The sequence below is a fragment of the Sapajus apella genome, unplaced genomic scaffold (genome assembly GCF_009761245.1).
Source record: "Sapajus apella isolate SASKATOON/1434 unplaced genomic scaffold, GSC_monkey_1.0 scaffold23, whole genome shotgun sequence".
Taxonomy (NCBI): domain Eukaryota; kingdom Metazoa; phylum Chordata; class Mammalia; order Primates; family Cebidae; genus Sapajus; species Sapajus apella.
The window spans coordinates 22270832-22295793 of NW_022436963.1; the positions used below are offsets into that span (position 1 = coordinate 22270832).

Sequence of the window (24962 nt, forward strand, 5' to 3'; positions counted from 1 at the left end):
CAGCATGGCTGTGATTTTCTCACTGCTGGTATTCTCACTTCAAGTAAAAACCTGTAGAATGAAAATGATGAAAACAACCATAGTCCATTGCAGAATGCTCACATTTCTCCAAACTGTCTAATTGTTGTAGTTTTCAGTCTGGAGGAAAAACACTGATGACTCTAGTCCTGTAGAAATATTTCCAATCCTGTAGTTTTTCTTATTTCATCTACAGATTTCCCTTTTCCCCAACGACCTGTTAAGAGCCTTATCATATACTTAGGGGAGTCGAACAGCTGTGAATGTTATATTTTAAAAGACCTCAAAGGGCTTGCCAACCACAATACATGGTGTTTTAGCCACAATGATAGACCTTACTGCTTTCTTTCCAAAATGTGTCAATGGCATATGGAGAAAACACTGTCATAAAACATTTAAAAACAGATAAGACATTTCTTGACCTTTATATCAATAACCCATAACAACAAATTTCCCAAAGTGGTCACAGTGAAGGTAAAGAGGGAAGATGTGGATGAATACGTTTGCAACTGATACTTTTTAAGGAAGATGCTGGTGAAATATGCTTTTATAACTTTATTCTATGTAGCCAATTTATCGCTGTTGTCTATGTGTGTGTACATGTATATGTACATGTTTTGATGGTTTATATGTAAATCTTTTTGGCTGACTCACTACTTTGAGAACCTGAATGATTTTTAGCTCCTCAAATAAAAATCAGAAGTTAATTTCCCATTTATTTAATTAATGTACTCTAACTACTAATTATTTACTATCACCACATCAGTCAGTAGCCCCACCTCAAGTGCTTCATAAAGAAACAGTCAATCTTGGCTGGGCATGGTGGTGCACACCTGTAATCCCAGCACTTTGGGAGGCCGAGGTGGGCGGATCATGAGGTGAAGAGATGGAGAGCATCCTGGCCAACATGGTGAAACCACATCTGGACTAAAAATACAAAAATTAGCTGGGCATGTTGGCGTGTGCCTGTAATCCTAGCTACTTGGGAGGCTGAGGCAGGAGAATTGCTTGAACCCAGGAGGCAGAGGTTGCAGTGGGCTGAGACGGTGCCACTGCACTCCAGCATGGCAACAGAGCGAGCCTCCGTCTCAAAATAACAAAAAAGAAAAGAAAAGAAATAGTCAATTTTGACCCTTCTCTGGTAAGGCCATAGAAGATGGCATTCAAAAACATTATTTATTCTCAATATAATGGCTGAGGACATCACATGAAATGCACAAAGACCCTTTTGCTATCTACTGCTAGGTTTTGGTAACAACCTCACTGGTTGGAATTTGGCCACCTGCACTAACCAAAATGCACAAAGTTTATATACAACAAACATCACAAATTCCAGCTGAAGTGAGCCTGTGGTACAGGCACAAATGCGTCTGGGTTGCCAATGAAAGAAACATCAAATCACTTGCGGGAAGTCCTCTGAATTAAGACTTTTGCTGGTCTGTGACTTTTCCTTTCTTAAGCTTTGTTGCATCTTTTTCCCAACAGGTTCCATAGTCTCATGTTGGTTCCACCACCTTGTAAGGAGCTAACAATCTAATCATTCCTGGTATTTTAAAAAAACTCAGCCAGGCGCGGTGGCTCATGCCTTAATCCCAGCACCTTAGAAGGCCAAGGCAGGTGGATCATGAGGTCTTCCTGGCCAACATGGTGAAACCTCGTCTCTACTAAAAAAAATATAAAAATTATCTGAGTATGGTGGCATGTGCCTGTAGTCCCAGCTACTCAGGAGACAGAGGCAGGAGAATCACTGGAGCCAGGGAGTCGGAGGTTGCAGTGAGCCAAGATCGCGCCACTGCACTCCAGTCTGGTGACAGATCAAGACTCCATTTCCAAAAAAAAAAAAAAAAAAAAAAAAAACACCTCTTAGCAAAAAGGAAATAAAACATGGTTTACAGCCTGTCTCAAAGTTGCATCCCAAACATAAGCTTAGCTAGCTTCTCTGACACAAATTCCAAGAAAACGGTTTGAGAGGCACTTTGTCTTTATCTTCCCCTTCCTCACAAAAGTTCCTGCAGCTTTCAGAAAGACCGAAAGATACATCATTCTTTTTAATTCACCTGTTTCTGAGTGGCACCACAACTATGTTTTGAATAAGTAAATCAAGAACAAAACTGGTCACAAACCGTCTATTATTATTAACAAAACCTAATAATACTTCCTGATTCCAAGAGAGGCTGTGAAACCAAAGCCAGTCTTCAAGCAAATGCTGTTTACTTATTTGAATTTTTATCAACATTTTGACAATAAAACACAATTTCTTGGGTTTTGTTGGACATCACTGCCCTGATGTCCAATGGTCACCTGTACCATTTGGAAATATTTTACCAGTCACTCACAGATATCTAGTTCTGTACCTGTAAAAAGTATGACTAACAGGAATGAGTATGTCCCAACTTATATACATTTTGGGGAGGCACTAATAAGAGACAATTTAAAACAGTATGACTTAGCCACAAACCCACTGCTACATGAATATAGAGAACATATGTAAACACCCTTATACCCCCAAATCCTACAGGTAGAGGGAAGCAACTTCCTGCAGTGATGCCCATATTCTAGATTTTGGCTGTTATCTAACCATTTCTGCCTGCATTTTTACGTTTTTCTTTCTTTTCTTTTCTTTTTTTTTTTTGGGGGGAGGAGAACCGAGTCTTGCTGTTGCCCAGGCTGGAGTGTAGTGGCACAATTTCGGCTCACTGCAACCTCTGCCATCCTAGGTTCAACCCATTCTCCTGCCTCAGCCTCCCTAGTAGCTGGGAATACAGGCACGTGCCACCACCCCTGGCTACTTTTTTGTATTTTAGTAGAGACGGGGTTTCACCACGTTGGCCAGGCTGGTCTTGAACTCCTGACCTCGTGATCTGCCTGCCTCGGCCTCCCAAAGTGCTGGAATTACAGGCGTCAGCCATCACACCTGGCCCTATGTATTTATTTCAACTCTCCTTACTCACTTTTTATTCCGTAGCCTTTATTTTCTTCTCCATAGGCTTAAGCCTGTTTTTTTTGCTTTATTTTTATTTTTGTATGAAAGCCCTGAGAACCGTTTCTCCAAAGAGTAATTTTATTCCAAACAGGGACAGATTAAGCTGACACAGGTCCACTCCAACTTCCTCTCAACAACTGCTCCCCACAAGGGGACCTGCAAGCCTTCCAACTCCCAAGGGCTTGAAAATTAGTCTCTTAAGCCAACTGCTGGGACCCCTAGAGGACTGATAGTTTACGAGATCCCGCTGACAGAAAGATGAACAGACAGGTGAGCAGAAAACACTGATCGTGGTTAAGTGCAAAATTCAGCGGTAAAATTCGCACCCACCACCCTCCACTTCCCAGGAGTCCGAAGCCCAGTACCTGTTGCTGCTGCTGCTGCGCGTGGGCGAGGTCGGCTGCCCCGATGTCCACGGCCGGCGTCTCTCCGTTGGACCGCCCCTCCCGAAGACCGCCGCACTCTAATAAGTGGTTGCTGCCGCCGGACCCATTCTGGATGGCTGAACCGTTACTTTTTGTCTCAGTCCCAGATTCTTGCATCATGACTCAAAAACCTGATACAAGGATTTCCAAGATGGGGAGGAGGGGGAAGAAAAAAAAAGCAGCTGTTAAAACAGTTGTTGTGCATAAGGAGAAGGGCCTTGCTTTAAATGTTGCCAAAATCTGTAAACAGTTGTCATTTTCTTTCCCTCATTTATCCCCTCATTAGTGGGCCAGGCCCCCAGGTTCAAAGTCTGAAACTGTCATTCCCCAATTTAAGTTTCAGTAGTATTGTTTTAAATATATTATTACCCTTAGAAAAATTAAATATTTGTGGGTAAACCTAGAATTCAAGATTAAATTTTTCTTATACCTGGTTTCTTTGTTCAAAAACCAGCAAGTCATCCTATAGAGCATATTAGGTATAAACATTAAATTTCAACATGTGCAGGCACTATTTGTTTATATTACACTTTTTTTTTTTTGAGACAGAGCCTCGCTCTGTTGCCCAGGCTGAAGTGCAGTGGCAAGAGCTCTACTCACTGCAACCTCCGTCTCCCGGACTCAAGTAATTCTCCTTCCTCATCCTCCCGAGTAGCTAGGATTACTGGCACCCACCCCCATGCCCAGTTCATTTTTGAATTTTTAGTAGAGACAGGGTTTTACCATGTTGGCCAGGCTGGTTTTGAATTCATGACCTCAGATGATCTGCCCGCCTCAGCCTCCTAAAGTGCTGTGATTACAGCTGTGAGCCACGGTGTCTGGTCAAAAGTACTAAAAGTCTAATAGAAAAAAAAAAAAAAAATATATATATATATATATATATATGGGGCTGGGCGTGGTGGCTCACGCTTGAGGCTGAGTCGGGTGGAACACTTAAGGTCAGGAGTTCGAGACCAGCCTGGCCAGCATGCTGAAACCCTGTCTCTACTAGAAATACAAAACAAAACAAAAAAAATTTAGCCAGGCATGGTGGCAGGCACCTGTAATCCCAGCTACTCGGGAAGCTGAGGCATGAGAATTGCTTGAACCCAGGAGGTGGAGGTTGCAGTGATCCGAGATTTAGCATTGCACTCCAGCCTGGGCAACAGAGCCACAGCAACAGAGTGAGACTCCGTCTCAAAACAAAAGAAAAAAAAAAAAAAGAAAAATATATAGTGCAAAATGAGCAGCTATAAAATATCACTTGGGCGTAAATACATTTCACATTCATTCTTATTACTCTCTGGGCACAAAACCATTTTCCCAGAGATCCAATTCAGCACTTGGCTCAGAAAACATGTCCAAAGATGACAAAAGACAGATAACATTTGTTAATACCAACTGTTACCATCTACTGATCACCAGTGTTCGTTCAGGCAGGCCGCAATGTGGGTGATTTACACACATTGTCTAATTTAGTGCGGATGACAATTGCTACCCCCAGTTTGCAGATGAGAAAACTAAGGCTCCACAAGTTATTTAATTTGTCCACTACAAGTCACAGCTAGTAATGGTGGAATCAGGATTTGAACCAGTTCAGTAAAGTCCAAGTTCTTACCCACAACGAGGATTTTTAAAGTTGAGGTTCAGTGGGGGGCAAAACAATGAAAATGGCAGGGTCATGCCCCAAGTGCATAGACCGGTCATAAAAGGAAGTGAGGGGTTCAAATGTGAAAGCTGAGAAATGCCTGAGTAATTAAGACTTTAACGTGAAATACCAATCCCAGATTAAAGGGCAGAAAATTTTTACCTAAATGTGTTCCAATTGTGGAAGGACATATGTACAACCAATGCTACAGATTTCTGCCCCGTACATGAAATGAGACAACAGGGAAATTTCAATCTTTGGGTATCTTTAGAGGACATTGTTTTCTTGCTAGAAACTGGATGAAGTCTGTTTTCTGCAGACTTGCACAAAAACCAAATGGAAAAATTAAAGGCAGAAAAATTCACATCTTTCTTCATTTCCTTTCACTGCATAGCATGATCCAACTTGATACAGACTTCATAAACCCAAAAGATGTATATATTTTTTAAGTTGATCCAATTCTGAAGTAGATTAAGAGTGGCATTTTTCACTAGCAGGTGGGAAACAAACTCAGAAGCAACAGCTGATTCACTCTCGTTTCTTGATTTTTACTATTTTTATTTCTCATCTCTTCAGATCAGACTTTCTAATAATTATAGTCCTTTAGAAACTGCACTTATATTCTTACTGACCATAGAGTAAAGAATCTATCAAAAATAACCAAAATCTTCCCTAAGATATAAGAACCAGGTAACAAGATAATTTGTGACAACACATGTGCCTTGTTCATCACCAAAACATTCATTTCAAGAAATGAATTTGTGAAACCTAGGTACTTTTCCCTGGGTGTTTCAGTCTCTCTTCCACAAACTTGCCCTTTGTACAGAACTAAAGGAAAAGAGCTGGGTACAGTGTTTCATGCCTTTAATCCCAGCACTTTGGGAGGCCAAGGCAGGCAGATCACTTGAGGTCAGGAGTTTGAGGCCAGCCTAGCCAACATGGTGAAACCAGTCTCTGCTAAAAATACAAAAAAATTAGGCGGGCATGGTGGCATATGCCTGTAATCCCAGCTACTACGGAGGCTAAGGCAGGAGAAGTGCTTGAACCCAGGAGGCCAAGGTTTCAGTGAGCAGAGAGCATGTGACAGAGCAAGACTCTGTCTCAAAAAAAAATGGGGCAGGGGAGGAACTAAGGAAGAGGCACAGTGTTAAATGTTTACGCAAGACAGCATTTGTCTTAGAGTAGGTAGCAAAGAAATCCATCTAATTACTAAGATATATCTCAAATATATGTAAATAAAAATCTATAGATATAGATAAAATAGGTATAGGGATATTTTTCTTTCTGGGAATACCTCCCCATACCAAGGACTTGATCCTGAAAAGACAAAAGCACTGTATATATATAAACTCTACACCTGCCCTCAGAATGAGGCATATTTAGCCAAATATCCTGTCGTGATGGGAAGAGAGCTGCAGGTAGAATGTTGCTTTCAGACTATGCGGTCATCGGGATCCCAGGCCTGAGAGCAGGTGTCTAAGAGACTGGTCCTGCTTTTGTTTCCTTGATGAGACACCATTCTGGTGGGTGGAGTAAGAACAGTCTCCAATACACAATTTGATGAGAAGGCCCTGTTTTTGCTCCATGCAGTTCCAAAGCTGACTGCCAAGTCCTCCAGTACAAGTTTTGCAGGCATCAAGCCAAGCAGCTTGGCTTGTGAATCAGGTTTGTGAGAGTGCAGGCTTTGGGACCAAAATTGCATAAAGGATTATTTTGGTCTGAGGATGTCCTTAATTAGTCAAGTGCTAACAGTAGTATGTAGGTTGGAAGATTTAAAATTTCCCATAATCTCCCACACCAATCAGGAGAAAACAGCTTTTCGAAAAGCACATGTGAAAAAATAGGAGTGTCAATGTCTAAGAACATTTCCATCAGTGTCTGGGCCAGCAGTATTTCTATCAAACGCTCCAAGTCATTTAATAAGCCTTTATATCTTTATCACACTTCACAAATTGCAAAAGCCCGCTGATGTGCTTTTCAAACTCATAACAAGGCTAGGAGGGAGATAAGGCAGGTAAATGTTATCCCCATTTCACAGATCGGAAAATTAAAGCTCAATCGGTTAAGGGATGGATGTAGCTGTCACTATTCTCTGTTTCAGACATGAACTTGTCCATTCAATAAATGACTTAAGAATCTCCAGTTTGTAAAGGCCTGTGCTGGGTGGTGAATAAGGGAACTAATGAAAAGAAAACTAAAAAAATTCTAGAAAAGACAGCAATGAAAGGGGCAGGTGGACAAGGAAAAGCATTAAAATACAATGATATAAAGCATCTGCACTCATTTGCAAGCAACTGTGTTTTTGAGTTTCCATTATTAGAGTCATCTGAAATGTATAGGAGAGGCATCTATCTTCTCTATCATGGGATGTTGCACCCTCTTTTCTTCAAGGAAGCTTGTCCCAGGCACCCAGTTTATATAACCTCTGCTTCTCTCTGGGGGAGTAACTAACCCTATAACGAACCAAATGCCTTGCTCCATGACAAACTGACGGCAAGAAACACTGCAGAATCGTACAAAGTGCCTTAATACGAAGGTATGGCCACACCATACCCACAAACAAGTCCTTCCTCTAGAAACAAGACCAAACCTTCCTCTGCCTTCCTGTATGGTATTGCCAGATGAGCTGAGCCTGTTTAAATCACGTGATCCATTCAACATAACCCTACAAAGGCCGATGCTGCAATTGCATAGATGTCAAAAAGCCTAAAGATGCCAAAATGACCCACTTCTCCTCCTGCTTGGAAACATTACAGAGCTACGGGTTTCAGAGGTTCGATTTTGTGCTGGAGGGCCCTGTAGAAAAGGACAAGGACTGAGTTTAGCATGCTTATTTACTGCTGTTGCTAGCAGAGCTGCTCTCTGGAAGTATTCTGGAAAATTCATAATGTCCAGGCCAATGTATTTATAGTAAATTAAAGCAGGGCTTTATTATTATGATTATTTCCTTGGTTACAGTGTTGATGCTGAAAATTTAAGGAAAATAAAGCCCTTGTTATCATGCTTGTGAAAGATTTTAAGCTAACAAAAAGTTCAGTCTTGATTCCAGGGCAGTTAATTAAGGTTGACCAAGTCAGGCAGAAGTAAATTAACTTGGCTGATCAATTATTTATATGAAGCAGAATAAATGCCCTTAAAGAACTTGGTCTGTTCATAAAAGGATGTGTAAATTAAACTAAACATAGTTTTGTAAAATATGTTTCTACTTCTATGGGGAGAAGAGAAGTTAATGGTGAAATCACTTTTAGGAAAATGATTAGAGTAATTACACAGTCCACCCCCCAAGCAAAAAGAAAAATCCTCTTTCTGATTGTTCATCCATGTGCAGAGAAAGAAGGAAGATGGCATGTAATTTTGAAGATATAACAGAAGCTCATGGAAAAGGAAGGAAGGAAAGAAGGAAGGAAGGAAGGAAGGGAGGGAGGGAGGGAGGGAGGGAGGGAGGAAATGTGAATTTCACTGTGTGGATTTCATCATTTTAGAAATATTGAACACATGGCTCTTACTTTATTGTCTGTTAACGCCACGCAGTTTGTAGACTGAGAAAGAATAAGGATGGGACTTGGAATAGCTTTAGTTCTAAGAGAAGTACTTTTAAAATTACTCATGTTGCATCATTAAGGTTCAAAACCCTCAATAATCGCGTTCATGCCATTCAGGAAAAAAGAAGACCAAATCTATCTGTATTAAGATATAAAGCATACATTTAGTTATGGCTCTCATCAAGCAAACCAACTGATTCCCTTTTAATGTGCAAAGGGTTTACAAGGCAACATAAGACAAACAAAGGAGTTTTAAGGAGTGGGGTGCAGCTCCACAGGTTTTTTTCCCCAGTAGGCAAACAGTAGGGTGGCCTAGGATATTAAACCCGCTCTGTACTCTTTACTGCCCGTGTGGGTGTTACTCCCGTTCATGATAGAGAGGGAATCAAGCAATAGAAATCCCAGATGAAAGTCACAGACTCTCAGGAGAGGGCTGCAACAATGGAGACATCACATTTGCTAGCATGAGGCCCATGCTTTTACACTGCTCACTCTTCACCTGGTGAGATGCTGCCGCAGCAGGCGGCATTGAAGAGATGAGGGACTGACTGGTGTAGGGGATGACAAATGAGACTTAGCGGTTAAGGAAGCACGTGAGGAGACAGAAAGATGGAGGCCCCAAGATGTAGCGCCATGGCGGCATGAGTGTGCCACAGGGTTGCATGGCATACTCCTGAAGGAAATGAAAAGGGAGGGAGACAGGATGGGGAAGAACAAAACAAGAGAAACAGAGTTATATCAGACCATATATGCTCGCTTGAGATAACGTCTACAAATTATGAATGAACCCTATAGACACTGCATTTGTCTATCTGCTCTCCTACTGGCACTGGTCCCATTTCATGGAAAGACTACCCAAGAGTCAAGTTTAGGAGGCAAAAGTGCTGACTGTGTTATGAAGGCACCGTCTTCCAATACCACATTTTCATAATTATAACAGAAAGGCGTAAATTTTCTAATGCATGGCAGTTCAAAAAGTAATCAAGGGAATGAGCCGGAGGGCTATTTTAATGTATGCAAAGCTAGTGACCCACAGTAAATGGGAGGTAAGCTACAATGAATGCAAAGTAATGCACACATACTACAGTCCTGGTCTGATGAGGGACGGCTAAAATTAACACCCAATTAATTTCCGAATTGACAAACAAATGAAACTCATAAATCTACTTTCTCATTAATTTTCTTGTGGTATAATTTAAAGCAGTAATATGAGGGCCAAAACTGAACATTATCCATCATAAATATCAAAAAGATAGCACTGTAACACCATAAATTATGCATATTACCTGTTGTTAAAAATGATTTATGTATTATCAACTTTATCATGCACCACAGAGGTCTACATGTATCTTTAAAAATCTGGAATTTCATTTAGCCCCTCTGGGAAAAAAGTTCAGGAGCAAAGAAATTGTCAAACAAAACAAACATGGCCACTCATTTAGCCACATGAGAGATCAGGGTAAAACTGCAATCATTCCAGGTCTCAGGTGAGTAGAGGCTGAGAATATCATGGAGGTGATGAGTCGGACCTCCCGTAGAGGAGAAACAAATCATTGGTAGGAGTACCCCTCCTAGAGAACATAGCATCTGTGTCCAAACAGTGTCGCTGACCTGTCCTGTCCTCTGGAATACAGGAGAGGCAGTGCTTGGTACAGGTACACAAAGGCAAGATGCATCTGAATGCATCTCACATGGCCAGTGGGAAGCTATAAGGACCGAGGCAAGCAAGGAACCCTAAATTGGCAAAAACTTAGAAAAGCCATGCTTATTTTCAATAATGTAATACGGCAGCTGTCTGGCCTTCAAAAGAGGAAGAAAAGAAATAGAAACTAATTTGCATGTATCAATTAAACCAGAAATAGTTTATCAATTAAATGGAAGAAACATTCAGATTAAAATGGTTTTCTTCTCCACTTTCCCAACTCCATTTGTTTAATAAGAATAATAAATAAAAAAAATCTTTTATCTCAAACTTAACTTTCAGGTATGCCTTGCACATAGCAGGTATTTAATACATAATTACTAAATTTTTGGTTAAATGATTAAATAACAGAAAAATCCAAGTCCAACCTCTTGATCAAATAGATCAAGGGTTTGTCTTGGCCTACAAATTTTATATTCCTACTTTAAAAATACTCTATTTCCTATACATTTCTTTAACTGTTTGGTGTTCTGAAACTCAGAAAGAAGCCATTAAATCTGTTAGGTCTTAAGAGAAGTAGGATGATCTCACTGAACATTGAAAGATAATCAACCAATGAAATGGCCTACGAAAACCCATTGGAAACACTGAATATATATATATGGACAATTCAGATGGGCGGGAGATGGTAGAGAATAGGATGTTTAATTTTCCCTGTAATTCATGACTCAGAATAGAGTTGGCGGAATAGGGTGGTAATAAAATAATGTTCCTAACAAAAGCACACTAGGCTTTCAATGTGAAGACAGGAGACTTCATATTTCTGAGGAAAAAAGGATTTCTGTATTCTAATGCCAAGGCAGTAAAGTTGTTCAGAGCAACTGTAAATGTCTTATTCTTCAGAATTGTCTTCATCAAACTTTCTTGGATACTGCAAGCTTTACAAGACACCAATGAGCACAGATAACAAACTGACCCTGCTCCAAAAATTACAGATGTCTAAATTTGTATTTTTTAGCTTTTCAGCTCTGGTGGGTCTTGGTTCCCTTCTCTCCTTAATAGACAAGAGTTTAAGTGCCGTAATCATAGCAACTGTGGGCAGACGATGGAAGTTAGAAAAAAGCCGCTCTAGGAAACAAGTACAAAGCAGAATGCATACCCACTCCCTCGCATATTAATCCGGAGGAGCGCAAATAATTAAATAGAGACTGAAAAGGAGCTTTGCCAATCCAGTGCTAGGCTGTTTGCTTTGCCACAAGGAAGCCTCTGAAGGTCAGGCATGATGGGGCCAGGTGTTCTGGGGAGCTTAATTAAAATGCATTTTTACAGAACAAAATAGATTTTAAGTTTGAGAACTAACAAAGCCTGCGGAACTTTCATCATCTGAACATTCAAACAGCTGAACTCCCACAAATAGCCCAGTGGAATAAAGTAACCAACAACCAGTTCCGAAAAACCTTTTTTTTTTTTCATTTCCATATTTTCTATCATTTAATGTACACGAGGCCAGGTTCATAAGATTAATTAATGACTGGCGTGTTCGATGACACACTTGATGTATCTCTCGCTTCGGCTCAAGCCCCTCACCGCTCTAGTGGCCAAAGTGAACAATATGTTCACAGCATCATGGCAATGCAGTGAATGTGGCCCATCAGAATTCTGTTGCTTGTATTTCTCCGTTGTGTGAAAGGAACAATTATTTAATTTTATCCTTCAAAAACTCCAATACATATATATGTATTTTTCCCCCCTGAAAGTTGCTCTCACAGACAGATTAGCAAGCCTTCTCTCTTATAAAAGACCACCATTTATTTACCTCTGCAGGTCATGACCCTCCAGCCTCCACCCTTACCCTAGTCAGTGTTGTTATCTTTGTAATTTACAGCAAATGCCAGAGTGCCTCATATTGAAACAAGGCAAATTCAGAAACAGCAACAAACAACTTTAAAAAAAAAAAAGAAACAAATGATGATATGATGCGGGCTGAGTTTTCTCTGCTGTTTGCAAAACACGACAAAGGTCAGGCTAATGTTCAGGTCTTATCTAAGGTGGGTGTCCCAGTGTCCAAGGGACAAGTGTCACGCACACACACCAAACTAAATAAAGAGCCACATGCTTGCTTTTACTTAACTAGAAATGATACAAAGCATAAACTCACTTTAAAATGAAACAGGTAAAAGCACTGGCTTTTAAAAATACATTATGCATATTAACTGTACAGTTTCTTCACAGTTAAAATGTCTTCATTTATAGCAGGGAGGATTTATGCAGAACACATCAAAGTAAAAGTTAATCCTCCCTTCTCAAACTTGACAAAAAGTACATGCATCAAACAGGATCGTATCAAGCCTACAGGACAACACACGAGACATAAACAATAACACGAAATCCAAGGATTGTACCTTTCGATAGTGACTGCCTTGTTCATAGTACTAGACTTTTTCTTCTACACCTTCTAAGTCCTTATTTGTTCCACAAAGAATTTTCTAGCCATCTGATGCTCTATTACTGAGCTAGTGGCCTTTCAGGAGAGCTCTCTCCCTTCAGAAAAAAGCAAACAACTGCATAGATATCATTGCTCTAAGGAAATCTCTTAGAAAAACCAAACAACTTGCTAATCTCGCCAGCCCCTTCATCCAAGCAAAAGATAAGAAAAGCAAACCTAAGTCTGTTTCAACCACATTCCAGGGACAAGTTCTCCTTTTTCTTTCTTTATCAAAATTCTAGCATTTAAGTTTGTGTACGTGTGTGTGTGTGTTAAACAGACTGCAGGATAAACTGCTGCTCACACCCGCAAACAAAGCAATATCTGTTTAATAACGATTGCTGCCATGGGTACAGTAAACAAGGGGCCCAGCATTTGTGTTTATGAACAAACACATCATCTTACAAGAGCAATTTAACATTAACCAGGTGGAATAATCAACAGATTTCATAGGTGACACCAGGGGCAGGGCTAACGTAAACAGAACTGGGGAGGAGAAAGGGGCCACTCTTTGGGAATCAAGGTCGAGGTAAATGCATTACAGAGTAAACAGCTGGGAAGAAGGCAAGATAAACAAACAGTCATTCTTCTGACATTTAGAGAGGCAGAAAGGTTATATGTTACATAGATCAGCTGCTGACCACCATGAAATCAAACCGGTTGGAGACCAAGCCTGCTTGTTTGCACAATACCATGTTTGCTTATAAACAACAACTTGCTGTTACCAACATCACATTACTCATCATCATATAAGCCAGAGCAAATCCAGTCAGGTCCGGTTAACTCTTTACTGGTGACATTACTTAGAAATTAAAAAACGAAAAGCAGGCCCCTCTACGAAAAAGAGGTCAGTCACCCCGAAATGAGACCAAGAGAGCTCAGTCAATACCCTTTAATTTCCTGGCTTGCAGATAAAAATAAAGCATCCACATGGTTTAAATCACTAAAGGTTGGATTTGAAAACAGCTTTAAAACAATATAACGTTTTCATGCTTCAGTAACTTTGCATTCAATACTTGGACTCATCTTCTTTTATCAATGAAATATATACATCAAACACAGATTCGGATCTTGAATGCTTTATCCAAAGGGAAAACCTTGATGCTCCATTCTACCCATACCAAGCTTCTATTCTAAGATACCCCTTTAAGCCCAGTGGGCCCACAAACAGATGCGGAGCATTTTCAACTACTCTGCAAAAATCCAACTATATCAGTTTATGATTTTTTCCTTAAAAAAGATCATGTAAATAAAATAATCAGTTGATGTCCCATATAACCACTCAGGGGTTCATTCTGTCAGCTTATCAATAAAATCTTAGCTTTTCAAAGCCCAGAGTGAATAAGTTCAGTATGTCCACCAAAAAAATGTGTTAAGAATAAATGTCTAATCTGTAAAAATTCACCTGATGTGTACTACACTTTATAAGAAAGTTAGCATACCTTATCAGAGACACTATATTTAGAGATACAATTTGCAAGTAAAACATTACTTTCAATCTCTTTTACAGATACTTTAACACTATTAAACTATTTAATTTTGATACATTTGAAAAACATCCCTCCATTACTTAAAATTTAATAAACAAAACAGGCCAGGCGTGGCAGCTCACGCCTGTAATACAAGCACTTTGGAGGCCAAGGCGGGTGGATCACCTGAGGTTGGGAGTTCAAGACCAGCCTGACCAACATGGTGAAACCCCATCTTAAAAAAAATAATAAATAAAAAATAATAATAATAAAACATACTGAAAAAGTTTGGTAATTTATCTGTATTTTACACTTATAATCAGTTAGCTAATTTCTTCAAATTCTGCATGACGTCGGTGCAAAGTGCAGCAAAATACTGTCTGCTGGACATCTAAAGCAAAATATGGAAATGAGAAAATATTTAAAAAATTAAAGATACACCTAAGTGGATTCTAGCAATTACATGATTAACAATCAGGTTAATTTTCCACTCCGTCTAGAAAGAAAGTAACAAAAATTGTGTTGGTCATCCCTGAACCCCCACAACAGATACCCCCTCCCCAGTTCCACTCTGAAAAAACTCCTCAAGTTTCTCTAGCTGTTCTAGTTTCCAGGCCTTGCTTCAATTATCTAATCTTTGTTCTGCAAACCTAAAGTCACAAAGTAACTAATGTGTTTTCTTTCATGTTTTTGTTTTGTTGTTCTGCGGTTTGTTTCCTAAGTCCCTCTCTGCCAACAATCATCTTTCTTCAAATCAACATAGCCCCTGAGGCCTCAACAATGTCAGGGGAAGAAAATTTCCACTGAGCATTCAGTGCCCTGGTAGGAGGCAATTTTTCAGGCTCAAGGACCTGTTCAACACCTGATGGACAGGCAGGGAAGGGACACCAAGAACTTCGCTTAAAAGCCCTCTAGGGCTGAAGCTGTTCTACTGTCCTTCAGACTTGCTCAACTGAATGATGATGCAAGTCTGGCTGCTGGAACAACTAACAGAGAATCTTCCTCTAATGCTTTGAGAACAGAACGTTCTCAGATTCCATGCTCACCACCCTATGGATGACTAGGAGATAGGGAACAGTGAAAAGCCTTATATAACCAACACCCCAGTGAACCTAAGAGAAAAATAAAATAAAATAAACAAGTAAAAGCAGAGGGCTGTGTCCTGGTACCCTCACTGCCCTGCCTTCAGGAGAAAATGCTGATGATTCTCTGCACTTCAGCTCTTCTCCAGCTCTCCTGAGCTTCAGTTTTTATTTCCTTTTCCTGGACCCTGGATGAACCAGAATATTAGTAAAGGATTATAAACATAGTTTACAATTCTAAATGGTAATCCACAGAGTTGTAACTATTTCCCTTCATAAAGGGAAATCATAATTCAGTGCTGGAGTTTTGAAAGCTAGGCTAAATCTAGGCACATAATCATTTCCTGAATGGGGAGCGCTTTTCTGTTTCAAGATAGTTTCACCTATTCCTTACCATGAGTAGGATAAATAATGTGTCTTCTTTCTTCTTCCCCAGCAGTGTAGTGTTAAACTTGCCCTAATCCATCCATTTATCTATCTATCTATCATCTATCTATCTATCTATCTATCTCTCTCTCTCTCTCTTTTTATTTTCATTTTTGAGATGGAGTCTCAGTGTGTCACCCTGGCTGGAGTGCAATGGCACAATCTCAGCTCGCTGCAACCGCCGCCTCCCAGATCAAGGGATTCTCCTGCCTCAGCCTCCCGAGTAGCTGGGATTACAGGCGTGCACCACCACAACCAGCTAATTTTTATATTTTTAGTAGAGACGGGGTTTCACCATGTTGTCCAAGCTAGTCTCCAACCCCTGACCTCAAGCGATCCACACCCTCTGTCATCGCAAAGTGCTGGGATTATAGGCATGAGCCACTGCACCAGGCCAACATTTAGTTTTACTTCTATGTACTCATATGTATTTATTTCTGTGTACTTATATGTATTTACTTATTTTGTTCCCTATGAAACCCAAATTGTAAGTTTTATTTTTTAAAAGTGCACTGTCCCAGCACTTTGGGAGGCCAAGGTGGGTGGATCACGAAGTCAAGAGATCAAAAGCATCCTGGCCAGCATGGTGAAACCCCGTCTCTACTAAAAAATACAAAAATTAGCTGGGCGTGGTGACGTGCACCTGTAGACACAGCTACTCTGGAGGCTGAGGCAGGAGAATTGCTAGAATCCGGGAGGCGGAGGTTGTAGTGAGCCGAGATCGGGCCATTGCACTCCAGTCTGGCACCTGGCTACAGAGCAAGACTGTCTCAAAAAAAAAACAAAAAAAAAGGGAGCACTGATTGGGGCTGGGTGCGGTGGCTCACACCTCTAGTTCCAGCACTTTGGGAGGCCAAGGCGGGTGGATCACGAGGTCAAGAAATCGAGACCATCCTGGCCAAGATGGTGAAACCCCGTCTCTACTAATACAAAAATTAGCTGGGCATGGTGGCACATGCCTGTAGTCTCAGCTACTTGGGAGGCTGAGGCAGGAGAATTGCTTGAACCCGGGAGGTGGAGGTTGCAGTGAGCCAAGATCATGCCACTGCACTCCAGCCTGGGCAACAGAGAGAGACTGTCTCAAAAAAAAAAAAAAAAAAAAAAAAAAAAGTTCTAGAAGGCCTTGGGGTAACTCAAGATTGGGAAGGACTGATTTTTCTTTTCACAACTCCTCTCCAGGATGAAAATCTTACATATTCTGAGAGTCTCAAGAAAGGTTGTGGCACCAGAGCCAGTTTCCCAAGCCCATGCATTCTATCTTCATTATTTTCACCATCTCCATCCACATCTACCATATTGTTATTTCAAAAAATGATTCACTTTCGGTTGGGCACGGTGGCTCATGCCTGTATCACAGCACTTTGGGAGGCCAAGGTTCACTTCCTGAACCTGAAGTCAGGAGTTCAAGACCAGCCTGGCCAACATGGCAAAAACCCATCTCTACGAAAATACAAAAAAATTAGCCAGACATGATGGCAAGCGCCTATAATCCCAGCTACTCAGGAGGCTGAGGCAGAAGGATCACTTGAACCTGGGAGGCAGAAGTGGCAGTGGGCCAAGATTGCGCCCCAGCCTGGGCAACAGAGTAAGATTCCATCTCAAAAATAAATAAATAAAATGATTCAGTTTTGATAAATAAATCTACCTTCAGAGAAAACTTTGTATCATTTCTTCAAGTGGAAAACCAGTATGCAACCCTTTGTAGAAGAGAAAGACTTTCATAATACATGTAATAAAACCTAACCAATGATATTAAATTCTGCTAGATCCTGCTGCTTCTCAGGGGCTCTGAGTGGAGTCATCTTTCTTTGTTAAATAATGAGCTTACAACTGGTAGAGACAGATTAAAGATACTGGTACCAAACTGAGACTTTCTCCTTGGCTTTATCAGAAGGATTAGAAAAGAACTGAAAATGGAATTGCTTCAACATCAAACCACAATAATGAGAATTGGTAATGATTTACAAGCCACCTAAAAATCCTCTCTCAACCCATCCATGAGTGGTACAAAGCTCATAAATTTGGGCAACTGAGCTACTGGGGACTTAAGAGACCCTCATGAGCCTCCATGCTATCATCTTGACCCTTAAGCAATAGATTCCTAACAATGCAACTCACAAAGCACTTACTGAGGGGCTACTATGGACATTTACACTGCTAAAGGCATGATCAACCAAGAAGCCAGATGCTTTACACTTGTCCCCAAAACGAGGCTCCTAGTTTACGGGTATTATGCTTGTAGAAGACACCCTAAAAATCAGCAGCTCCAACAATGAGCCTCCCTTCCAGGCTTGCCTTTTCTCACACCATCAAAAACCTTGTGCATCAGCCACTTAAGTCATGCCGCCTTTCCACAATATAAGATCAGAGTTTATTTAGCAGCAAGTAACTACTGTATGATAAGAACCATAAGCATATCATTCAAATGCTTTATTGGTCAAAAAGATGGATGCTTTTATTAATCTAACCTTTTTTGTAATGGAGTGCCACTGATGACCCAGCATTAGCCTCATTCCCTGCTATTAATCACACTTCTAAGAGCTCATTTTGCCTTAAAATCTTAAGAAATTGCTATAATTTAAAGACTTGGTGTCTACATAATGGGAAATGCTTCACAGATTGTATTATTTCAGAAAATACAGTATATTTTTATGGGAACAATGACATGATGCTAAGGAATTACAAATGGGAATATATACATATATAAATGAATGAAAAGAGAAAAATATAAGCTCCCTTTTGGATTTGTGGCTTCCCACATCTGTACACTTTAATCACTACCTTTGCAAAGTCCACTAATCCAAAGGCATGGGCATATAGTTTACATAGATTAAATCCCAAATTACACTCCAAACAAATGAAAGTTAAATAAAGGGAGAAAGTCTCATGTAAAAAGAAAGATGTGGAAACACATGGTGTGCTTTGAGAAAATTTCCATCCGCGGTATATTCCTCATTCATCACCTGTAATTTCTGTGCCTTGTTTGTCCATGTGAAGAGAACTAAAGCAAGCCCTTCAATAGAGGACTTCAGGACAAACTACAGGTATCTGCCTATTTACATTCAGCAGAATTTTAATAATATAATGATGTCCTTAACGCCTAAGTCCTTTTCTCATTAAACTAGCCTTCATGACCATTCAACACAGCTGAATGCCATAAAAAAAGTAACTGAAAGAGTTTTTTGAAAATATAGAGCTAAAGTAAATCTTTTTTAAACACCTCTTCAATTTTTAGCACCACACAATTAAAATGCTATATACACATTGCCAGGCGTGGTGGCTCATGCCTGTAATCCCAGCACTTTGGGAGGCTGAGATGGGTGGATCACAAAGTCAGGAGTTTGAGATCAGCCTGGCCAATATAGTGAAACCCCATCTCTACTAAAAATCCAAAAATTAGCCTGGTGTGGTGGTAGGCAGCTGTAGTCCCAGCTACTCAGGAGGGTGAAGCAGGAGAATCGCTTGAACCTGGTAAGCAGAGGTTGCAGTGAGCTGAGATCGCACCACTGCACTCCAGCCTAGGAGACAGAGTGAGGCTCCCTCTCAAAAATAATAAATAAATATGCAACATACACATTTATATATTCAAATCTTACAAACACACAAAAATGATGACATTGTGTTACATGATGAATGAAGGCTGGGGTAGGTTCCAATCAGGCACTACAATTACGAAGGGATGTAGTGTGAATGGCTGGGAAGTGCAAATCAGCCGGCCTGAAAATCAAGAATGCAGATATTGGTTATTGCTCTACAGTTAGCAAGGATTGAACTCGGAATCTGAGAAACAGCCAGAAGCTGGTAATAAAGGTTATACTTAGGTGGGGCTGGGACCAAAAGCATCCACCTGCTTGGTGATGGGCAAGCCCAGCTCTGGCTGAGGGGCCCCTTGGCACAGAGATATGCTCCACCCATCCACCTATGTGCTATCACATGGTCTAGATAAGCATCTCGACCTTGGATTCCCCTCATGGGGAAGTGCTGAGCCTGGGAGGAGATTTAGAAAGAAATGGAAGCCCTTTATCAAGCTACCTTCATCATACTGTCACGAACACGCCAACGAGAAAGACAGGACTTGAGGTGCCCTGAATAGGTAGAACAGGTACCAACAGTGGGACGACTAATGGCAGCTTCTCTTTACCTGCTGAGAGCTGGGGCCACCAGATTACTACAGGGTCAATGGCGGGGCCATCTGATGTCTGATAATGCCGGATTCTCAACAGGATTCATTCATCAACTAAACACCCAAAGAATCTTCTGAAAGGGTGTTGTTACTCCCTGGCATGCTCATGGTAGGTGTGAAGGGTGGAAGTACTGGGCATCTTTGGGGCAGAAACAACACTTGGTAGCAAGTATGAGACTTACTATCTGGCCTCTAAAATAGGGAATTAAAATTATTGGTCTTCTTCACCTGTAAACAGACAACAGGGCTCATAATGATGGGCATCCTAAATACCTGAGTTAAGAAAGATCATGGCCATTGCTGACCAAATTCTCCCCCAAAAGAGACAGAGAAGGTGGGAAGAGAGAGAGAGAGAAAAAAAAAAAAAAGAGAGAGAGGGAGGATCATAACCTATGCACAACCAACTGATGAGAAGAACCAAGGCATTTATCCAAGGGTGGGCCCCTGTGCCACCTTCCATAGGAGACGAGTACAAGGGATCTGTCTCATGACAAGGTTTCCAACAGAACCACATACACCTCCAACAGATGAGGAAGTGATCAACTGTTGCACTGCAGCTGCGCTGCAGGCTGTGACTACACAAAGCATGGTTCTGTGGACAGCCACAGAGGCATCACCTGGGAGCTTGTGAGACATGCAAATTCTTGGGTGCATCTCAGACCTACTAAACAAGAACCTGCATTTTAATATCCCCACGGTGATTCACATGCATATTAAAGTTTAAGAAGGCAGGTCTGGTGGAAAGCAGACAGACATAGTTGGGTTTGAGTTCCAGCTCGGCCATTTTTTAAGTTTTCAACAAGATATCCCACCACTCTGTATTTTCATTTCCTCATCTATAAAATCATGCTGTTCTGCATCTGTTCACTCATTTTTCTAAGCAATATTTATTCTATACTTAATATAAAATATGCCAGGCCCTGTACTAACTGTGGGGGTGCCAACAGGGACCAAAAATCAATATAGTTCCATCAACTTGAAGGTGATTGTCTAATCAAGAAGACACACATTAATCAATTAGCCATATAAATAAGTAGAGATTAGAATTGTGATAAGTGCTACTATGAAAAACGCACAGTGCTGTGAGAGCACAGAGGAATAATATATGTAAAGTGCCTTGTATGTAGTAGGTGCTCAATAAATCACAGTGATTATTACTAGCTCATAAAACCCAGCCCTTTGGGAGACCACTGGAAAATTCTCAAGTGCAAATACTTCTTCTCCCCATCATAAAATGAACCCGAACTAAGGCTGTGTTCTCACTTCAACTTAAAGAAAAAATGTGTTTTTCTGCTGTCTCATGGCTAGATGAGGACTATAACATCAATAAAGTCAACATTTTTTTTAATGACAGCTTAGAGAACAACACTAACTTGCTGGGTTATTGTTAAGAATCAGCTCTTGTTTACCAAGTTGCAGTTAAAGGAAAAAACGCAGAGCAGGGCAGAGGGTAATACTGCAAGCCAGCCCTGTTCAAAGCAGTCTTTTGATTATCATTTTAAAGCCTCGAAATCTAAAGAAAATCTTTAATTGGCTTTTCAGCAGCACTTCTTTGTATATGCAGTTTGTTGAAGTCAAGAATGTACACGCTAATAATTGCAGATAGGATTAGCAACCTGCACCTTATAGTGTGGATACAAGTGGTTGATTATTAGTGCACCCGGCACGTATCTATACAACAAGAAAACTGGACTAAACAGGACTCAAACAGGGCTCCTAACCAGATCCCCATCACTGACACCTCCTAGCCCAGGAGCAGAGATGACTTGAGTCCATCACACTGAATGGGAAACTTGCATAGCACTGCACCTGGGTGTGCTCACTTCTCCTTAAAACAGCTCTCCAAAGTCCGGCCTCTTTCTTTTCCTCATTTCCCGTGAACTCACAAACTTTAAGAAGTTTCAATATGATTTAATAGGTCTCCATATATTTACAAGTTTCTGGCTCTTCTCCACAAATTTGGCTTCCTTCTAACAGGTGTAGATTTGTGATTGGAGAATTCTGACCTCACCTTTATCTGAATGCCCCTCAACGGAAGAATGTCAAAACAGAATGGTTGATCTGGAATGCACTGGGAAGCTGGCGCAGGTGCAACGTGCTTCAGGTAAGCCTTCAAGATCTTAAGGTATAGTAGCCGCATGATACAGACCATCAGCTCACACACTGGGGCTCCTTCTTTGATTTTTCTGTGTTGATGTATTTAAGATGGAACAGGACAGTGCCACTAGCAGCTTGGTGAGCAGCCAAAAAGGGGAGGTTTCCATTTTTACTGCCTGGAATAAGACGTGCCTTGAGGATAATTCCCTTTGGGTCCAACGATTAAAAATGCAAAGTATGAGGGAAAAGGATATACCAAGAATTAAACAAAAAATCAGGGAAAAATATCTGCCTAACAATCCATCCTTTTACAGCAGTCATTCTCCACTGATGGTAAGTTGTCCCTCTTCCACCAAGGGACATTGGCAATGTCTGATGACCGTTTTGGTTGTCACATCTGGAGGACGGGGCTTGTGCCACTGGTATGTGGTGGGGAGAGGCCAGAGATGCTGCCTAACATCCTACAATGCAGGCACGCCCCCACAATAAAGATCACCTGGTCCATGTATCAGAGTGCTGTGACTGAGAACACTTCTACAAGAACTTGTTCTGTTTTCATTTATTATTTTATTTTTTAATGTATTATTATTTTTTGAGACTAGAGTCTCATTCTGTCACCCAGGCTGGATTGCAGTGGCGCGATCTCGGCTGACTGCAACCTTCGACTCAGGTTCAGGGGATTCTCCTGCTTCAATCTCCTGAGTAGCTGGGATTACAGGTGTGCGCAACCATGCCCAGCTAACTTTTGTATTTTTATTGAGACTGGTTTTCGCCATGTTGCCCTGGCTGGTCTGGAACTCCTAACCTCAAGTGATCCACCTGCCTTGGCCTCCCAAAGTACTAGGATTACAGGTGTGAGCCCCTGTGCCCAGCCTAAGATTTTGTTCTAATTATGGGATCAAAGCAATGAGTTCTGTTTCTTGTTCAGAAGTAAATGCATTATGTTCCTTAAAACCTTAAAGATTTGTAATTTTTTTGCTTGTGGTTCTACCTCATAAATACGACCAAACTGAATACCTATTACGGGTCAGGTTAGGCAAGACTTAGGTGAGGTCCAGACACAAGAGGCTGGGAGTGGGGAGGGCTGAGATGGGCTGAGGCAGGCAAGCGAACAGGAGAAAAGAAGTGGTCAAGCTTGAAAGAGAAGACTGGAGTTAACCCTACACTAGCGGGGAGCAGGGAAGGGCCAGAATGAAGTGAGCTTTATAGGAAGCGAAATCTCATAGAACACAGGACGGGGCTAACGCAGAGAGACTGAGGGGCAAATTAGGACACTTTCATCCACTTCCCCTGCTTCCAGAGCGCCCTGCTCATCGAGCGCTCATCTCTGCAAACTCTACTTCTCCTGTCAAGTAGGTTCGACAATCATAAAATCATCTTCCTCAACCTCAAGTGTCTCTCCCTGGGGCTGCCAGCTGCTGAAAGACTTATACTTCATTGTGTCGATTTCCTTCCCTGGCTCGACCTCTGCAAGCTCGCTTCTGCCTCACCTCCTTGCTGAAACTATCCTACCATATTACTAATGAGCGGAGGGAACTGAGCCCATCACACTGAATGGGAAACGCATAGCGCTGCAGCTGGGTGTGTTCACTTCTTAAAACAGCTCTCCAAAGTCCCACCTCTTCCCTTTCCTCATTTCCCGTGAACTCCCAAACTTCAGGAATTTAGAATATGATGTAATAAGGCTCTACGTATGTACAAATTTCATCAAGTGGTAACTCTGATGAGTTTCCAGTTGCTAAATTCAACAGAGTTTTCAATCCTTACCTTACTTAACCTTTGATGACACAAGACACTGTCATTCACATCATTTCTCTTGAAAAAGAAAATCTTCTCTCTTTGCCTCCAGGTTATTCTCCTCATTCCTGGTTCTCGGCACTATCTCTGGTGGCTCCTTCTCACCCCTTTTAAATAAGTATCCCCTTCTTCTGCTCATTCTTCAATGTTTCATCTTGTCTAAAGTTCCTGCCTCCGTGTTGCAAAACTCCTAAAGCAGGGGTCTGCAAATTTTTCTCTGGTGTGGTATAGTAAATATTTTCAGCGTTGTAGCCCAGATGTTCTCTGTCCCAGCTACTTAGCTCTGCTGTTGTGGAGCAAATGTAACCCAAACCATCTGTAAACAAATGGGTGTGGCTGTTTTCCAACAGTTCCAATAAAACTTTATTTACAAGACAGGCGACAGCTGGATTTAGCCACAGAGCTGTAGCCTGCGGGGCGCCTGCTCTCCAGCACTATCCCTGGAAGTCTTTAACGTTCCCATGGCTTCAACTCACATCTGTATCCTGGTGATTCCTGAATTATTTTCGCCAACCAAAATATCTTCTCAGAGCGGCAGGGACTCCCTTGTTCCTACAACCTTCTGGCCACTTCTATTTCAATGTCCTAAAGAGCCACAGACTTTGCCTCAAACTGAAATTATTTATTTCTCCAAGCTCTAAAATCAAGCCAGTTCCTATTTCTGGGTTTTTAGGGAAATAATCATATTCCAAATCAGGAATTATCTAATAATCTTCCTTCTCTTTTATTTCCTGTCTTACCAATTCCCACCCACATGACCTCCTATTTAAATAATGTCTGCCTCTCCATATCCTTGCCTGGGAGCATGCCCTCATCACTTTGTAACTCTGAATGTGAACAAATGCATCTCCTAGTCTGGCCATGCCATTGCCCACCTGATCACGTGACCTCACTTGATTTAACTCCTGGGTCTCTATGAGGCCTATATCCTCCAGGCCTGTTCTGTCCAACAGAAAAACCACTGGCCACACATGGCTACTAAACACTTGAAATGTGGCTAGCGTGAATATACTAAATGTTTAATAAACGTGTGATTTTTATGAAATTTTATTTAAATTTAGAAACTGATACCTAATTCATGTGTTAAAACAACTTGGGTATGTGAATCTCCTCTTTTAACCGTAAGTTTTATGAAATCAATACAGAGCAAGTATTTCCAATGAAATTTTAACATCTGAATTCAAAA

At 41.1% G+C, this 24962-nt stretch overlaps 1 protein-coding gene across 14 annotated transcripts in view; it reads right to left on the minus strand.

The window, feature by feature from the left end:
- FOXP1 (forkhead box P1) overlaps positions 1-24962 on the minus strand; it is a 632958-nt gene that overhangs the window by 239507 nt on the left and 368489 nt on the right. For 11 of the 14 annotated variants that reach the window (XM_032289662.1, XM_032289644.1, XM_032289647.1 and 8 more), the window contains one exon: positions 3367-3557. In XM_032289662.1, coding sequence (XP_032145553.1) covers positions 3367-3546 — 180 coding nt within the window. In that variant the 5' untranslated portion in view covers positions 3547-3557. Of the gene's footprint in view, positions 1-3366; positions 3560-12639; positions 14273-24962 lie in introns of those variants that run through there. The other 3 variants (XM_032289649.1, XM_032289643.1, XM_032289651.1) reach the window with 2 other exon arrangements.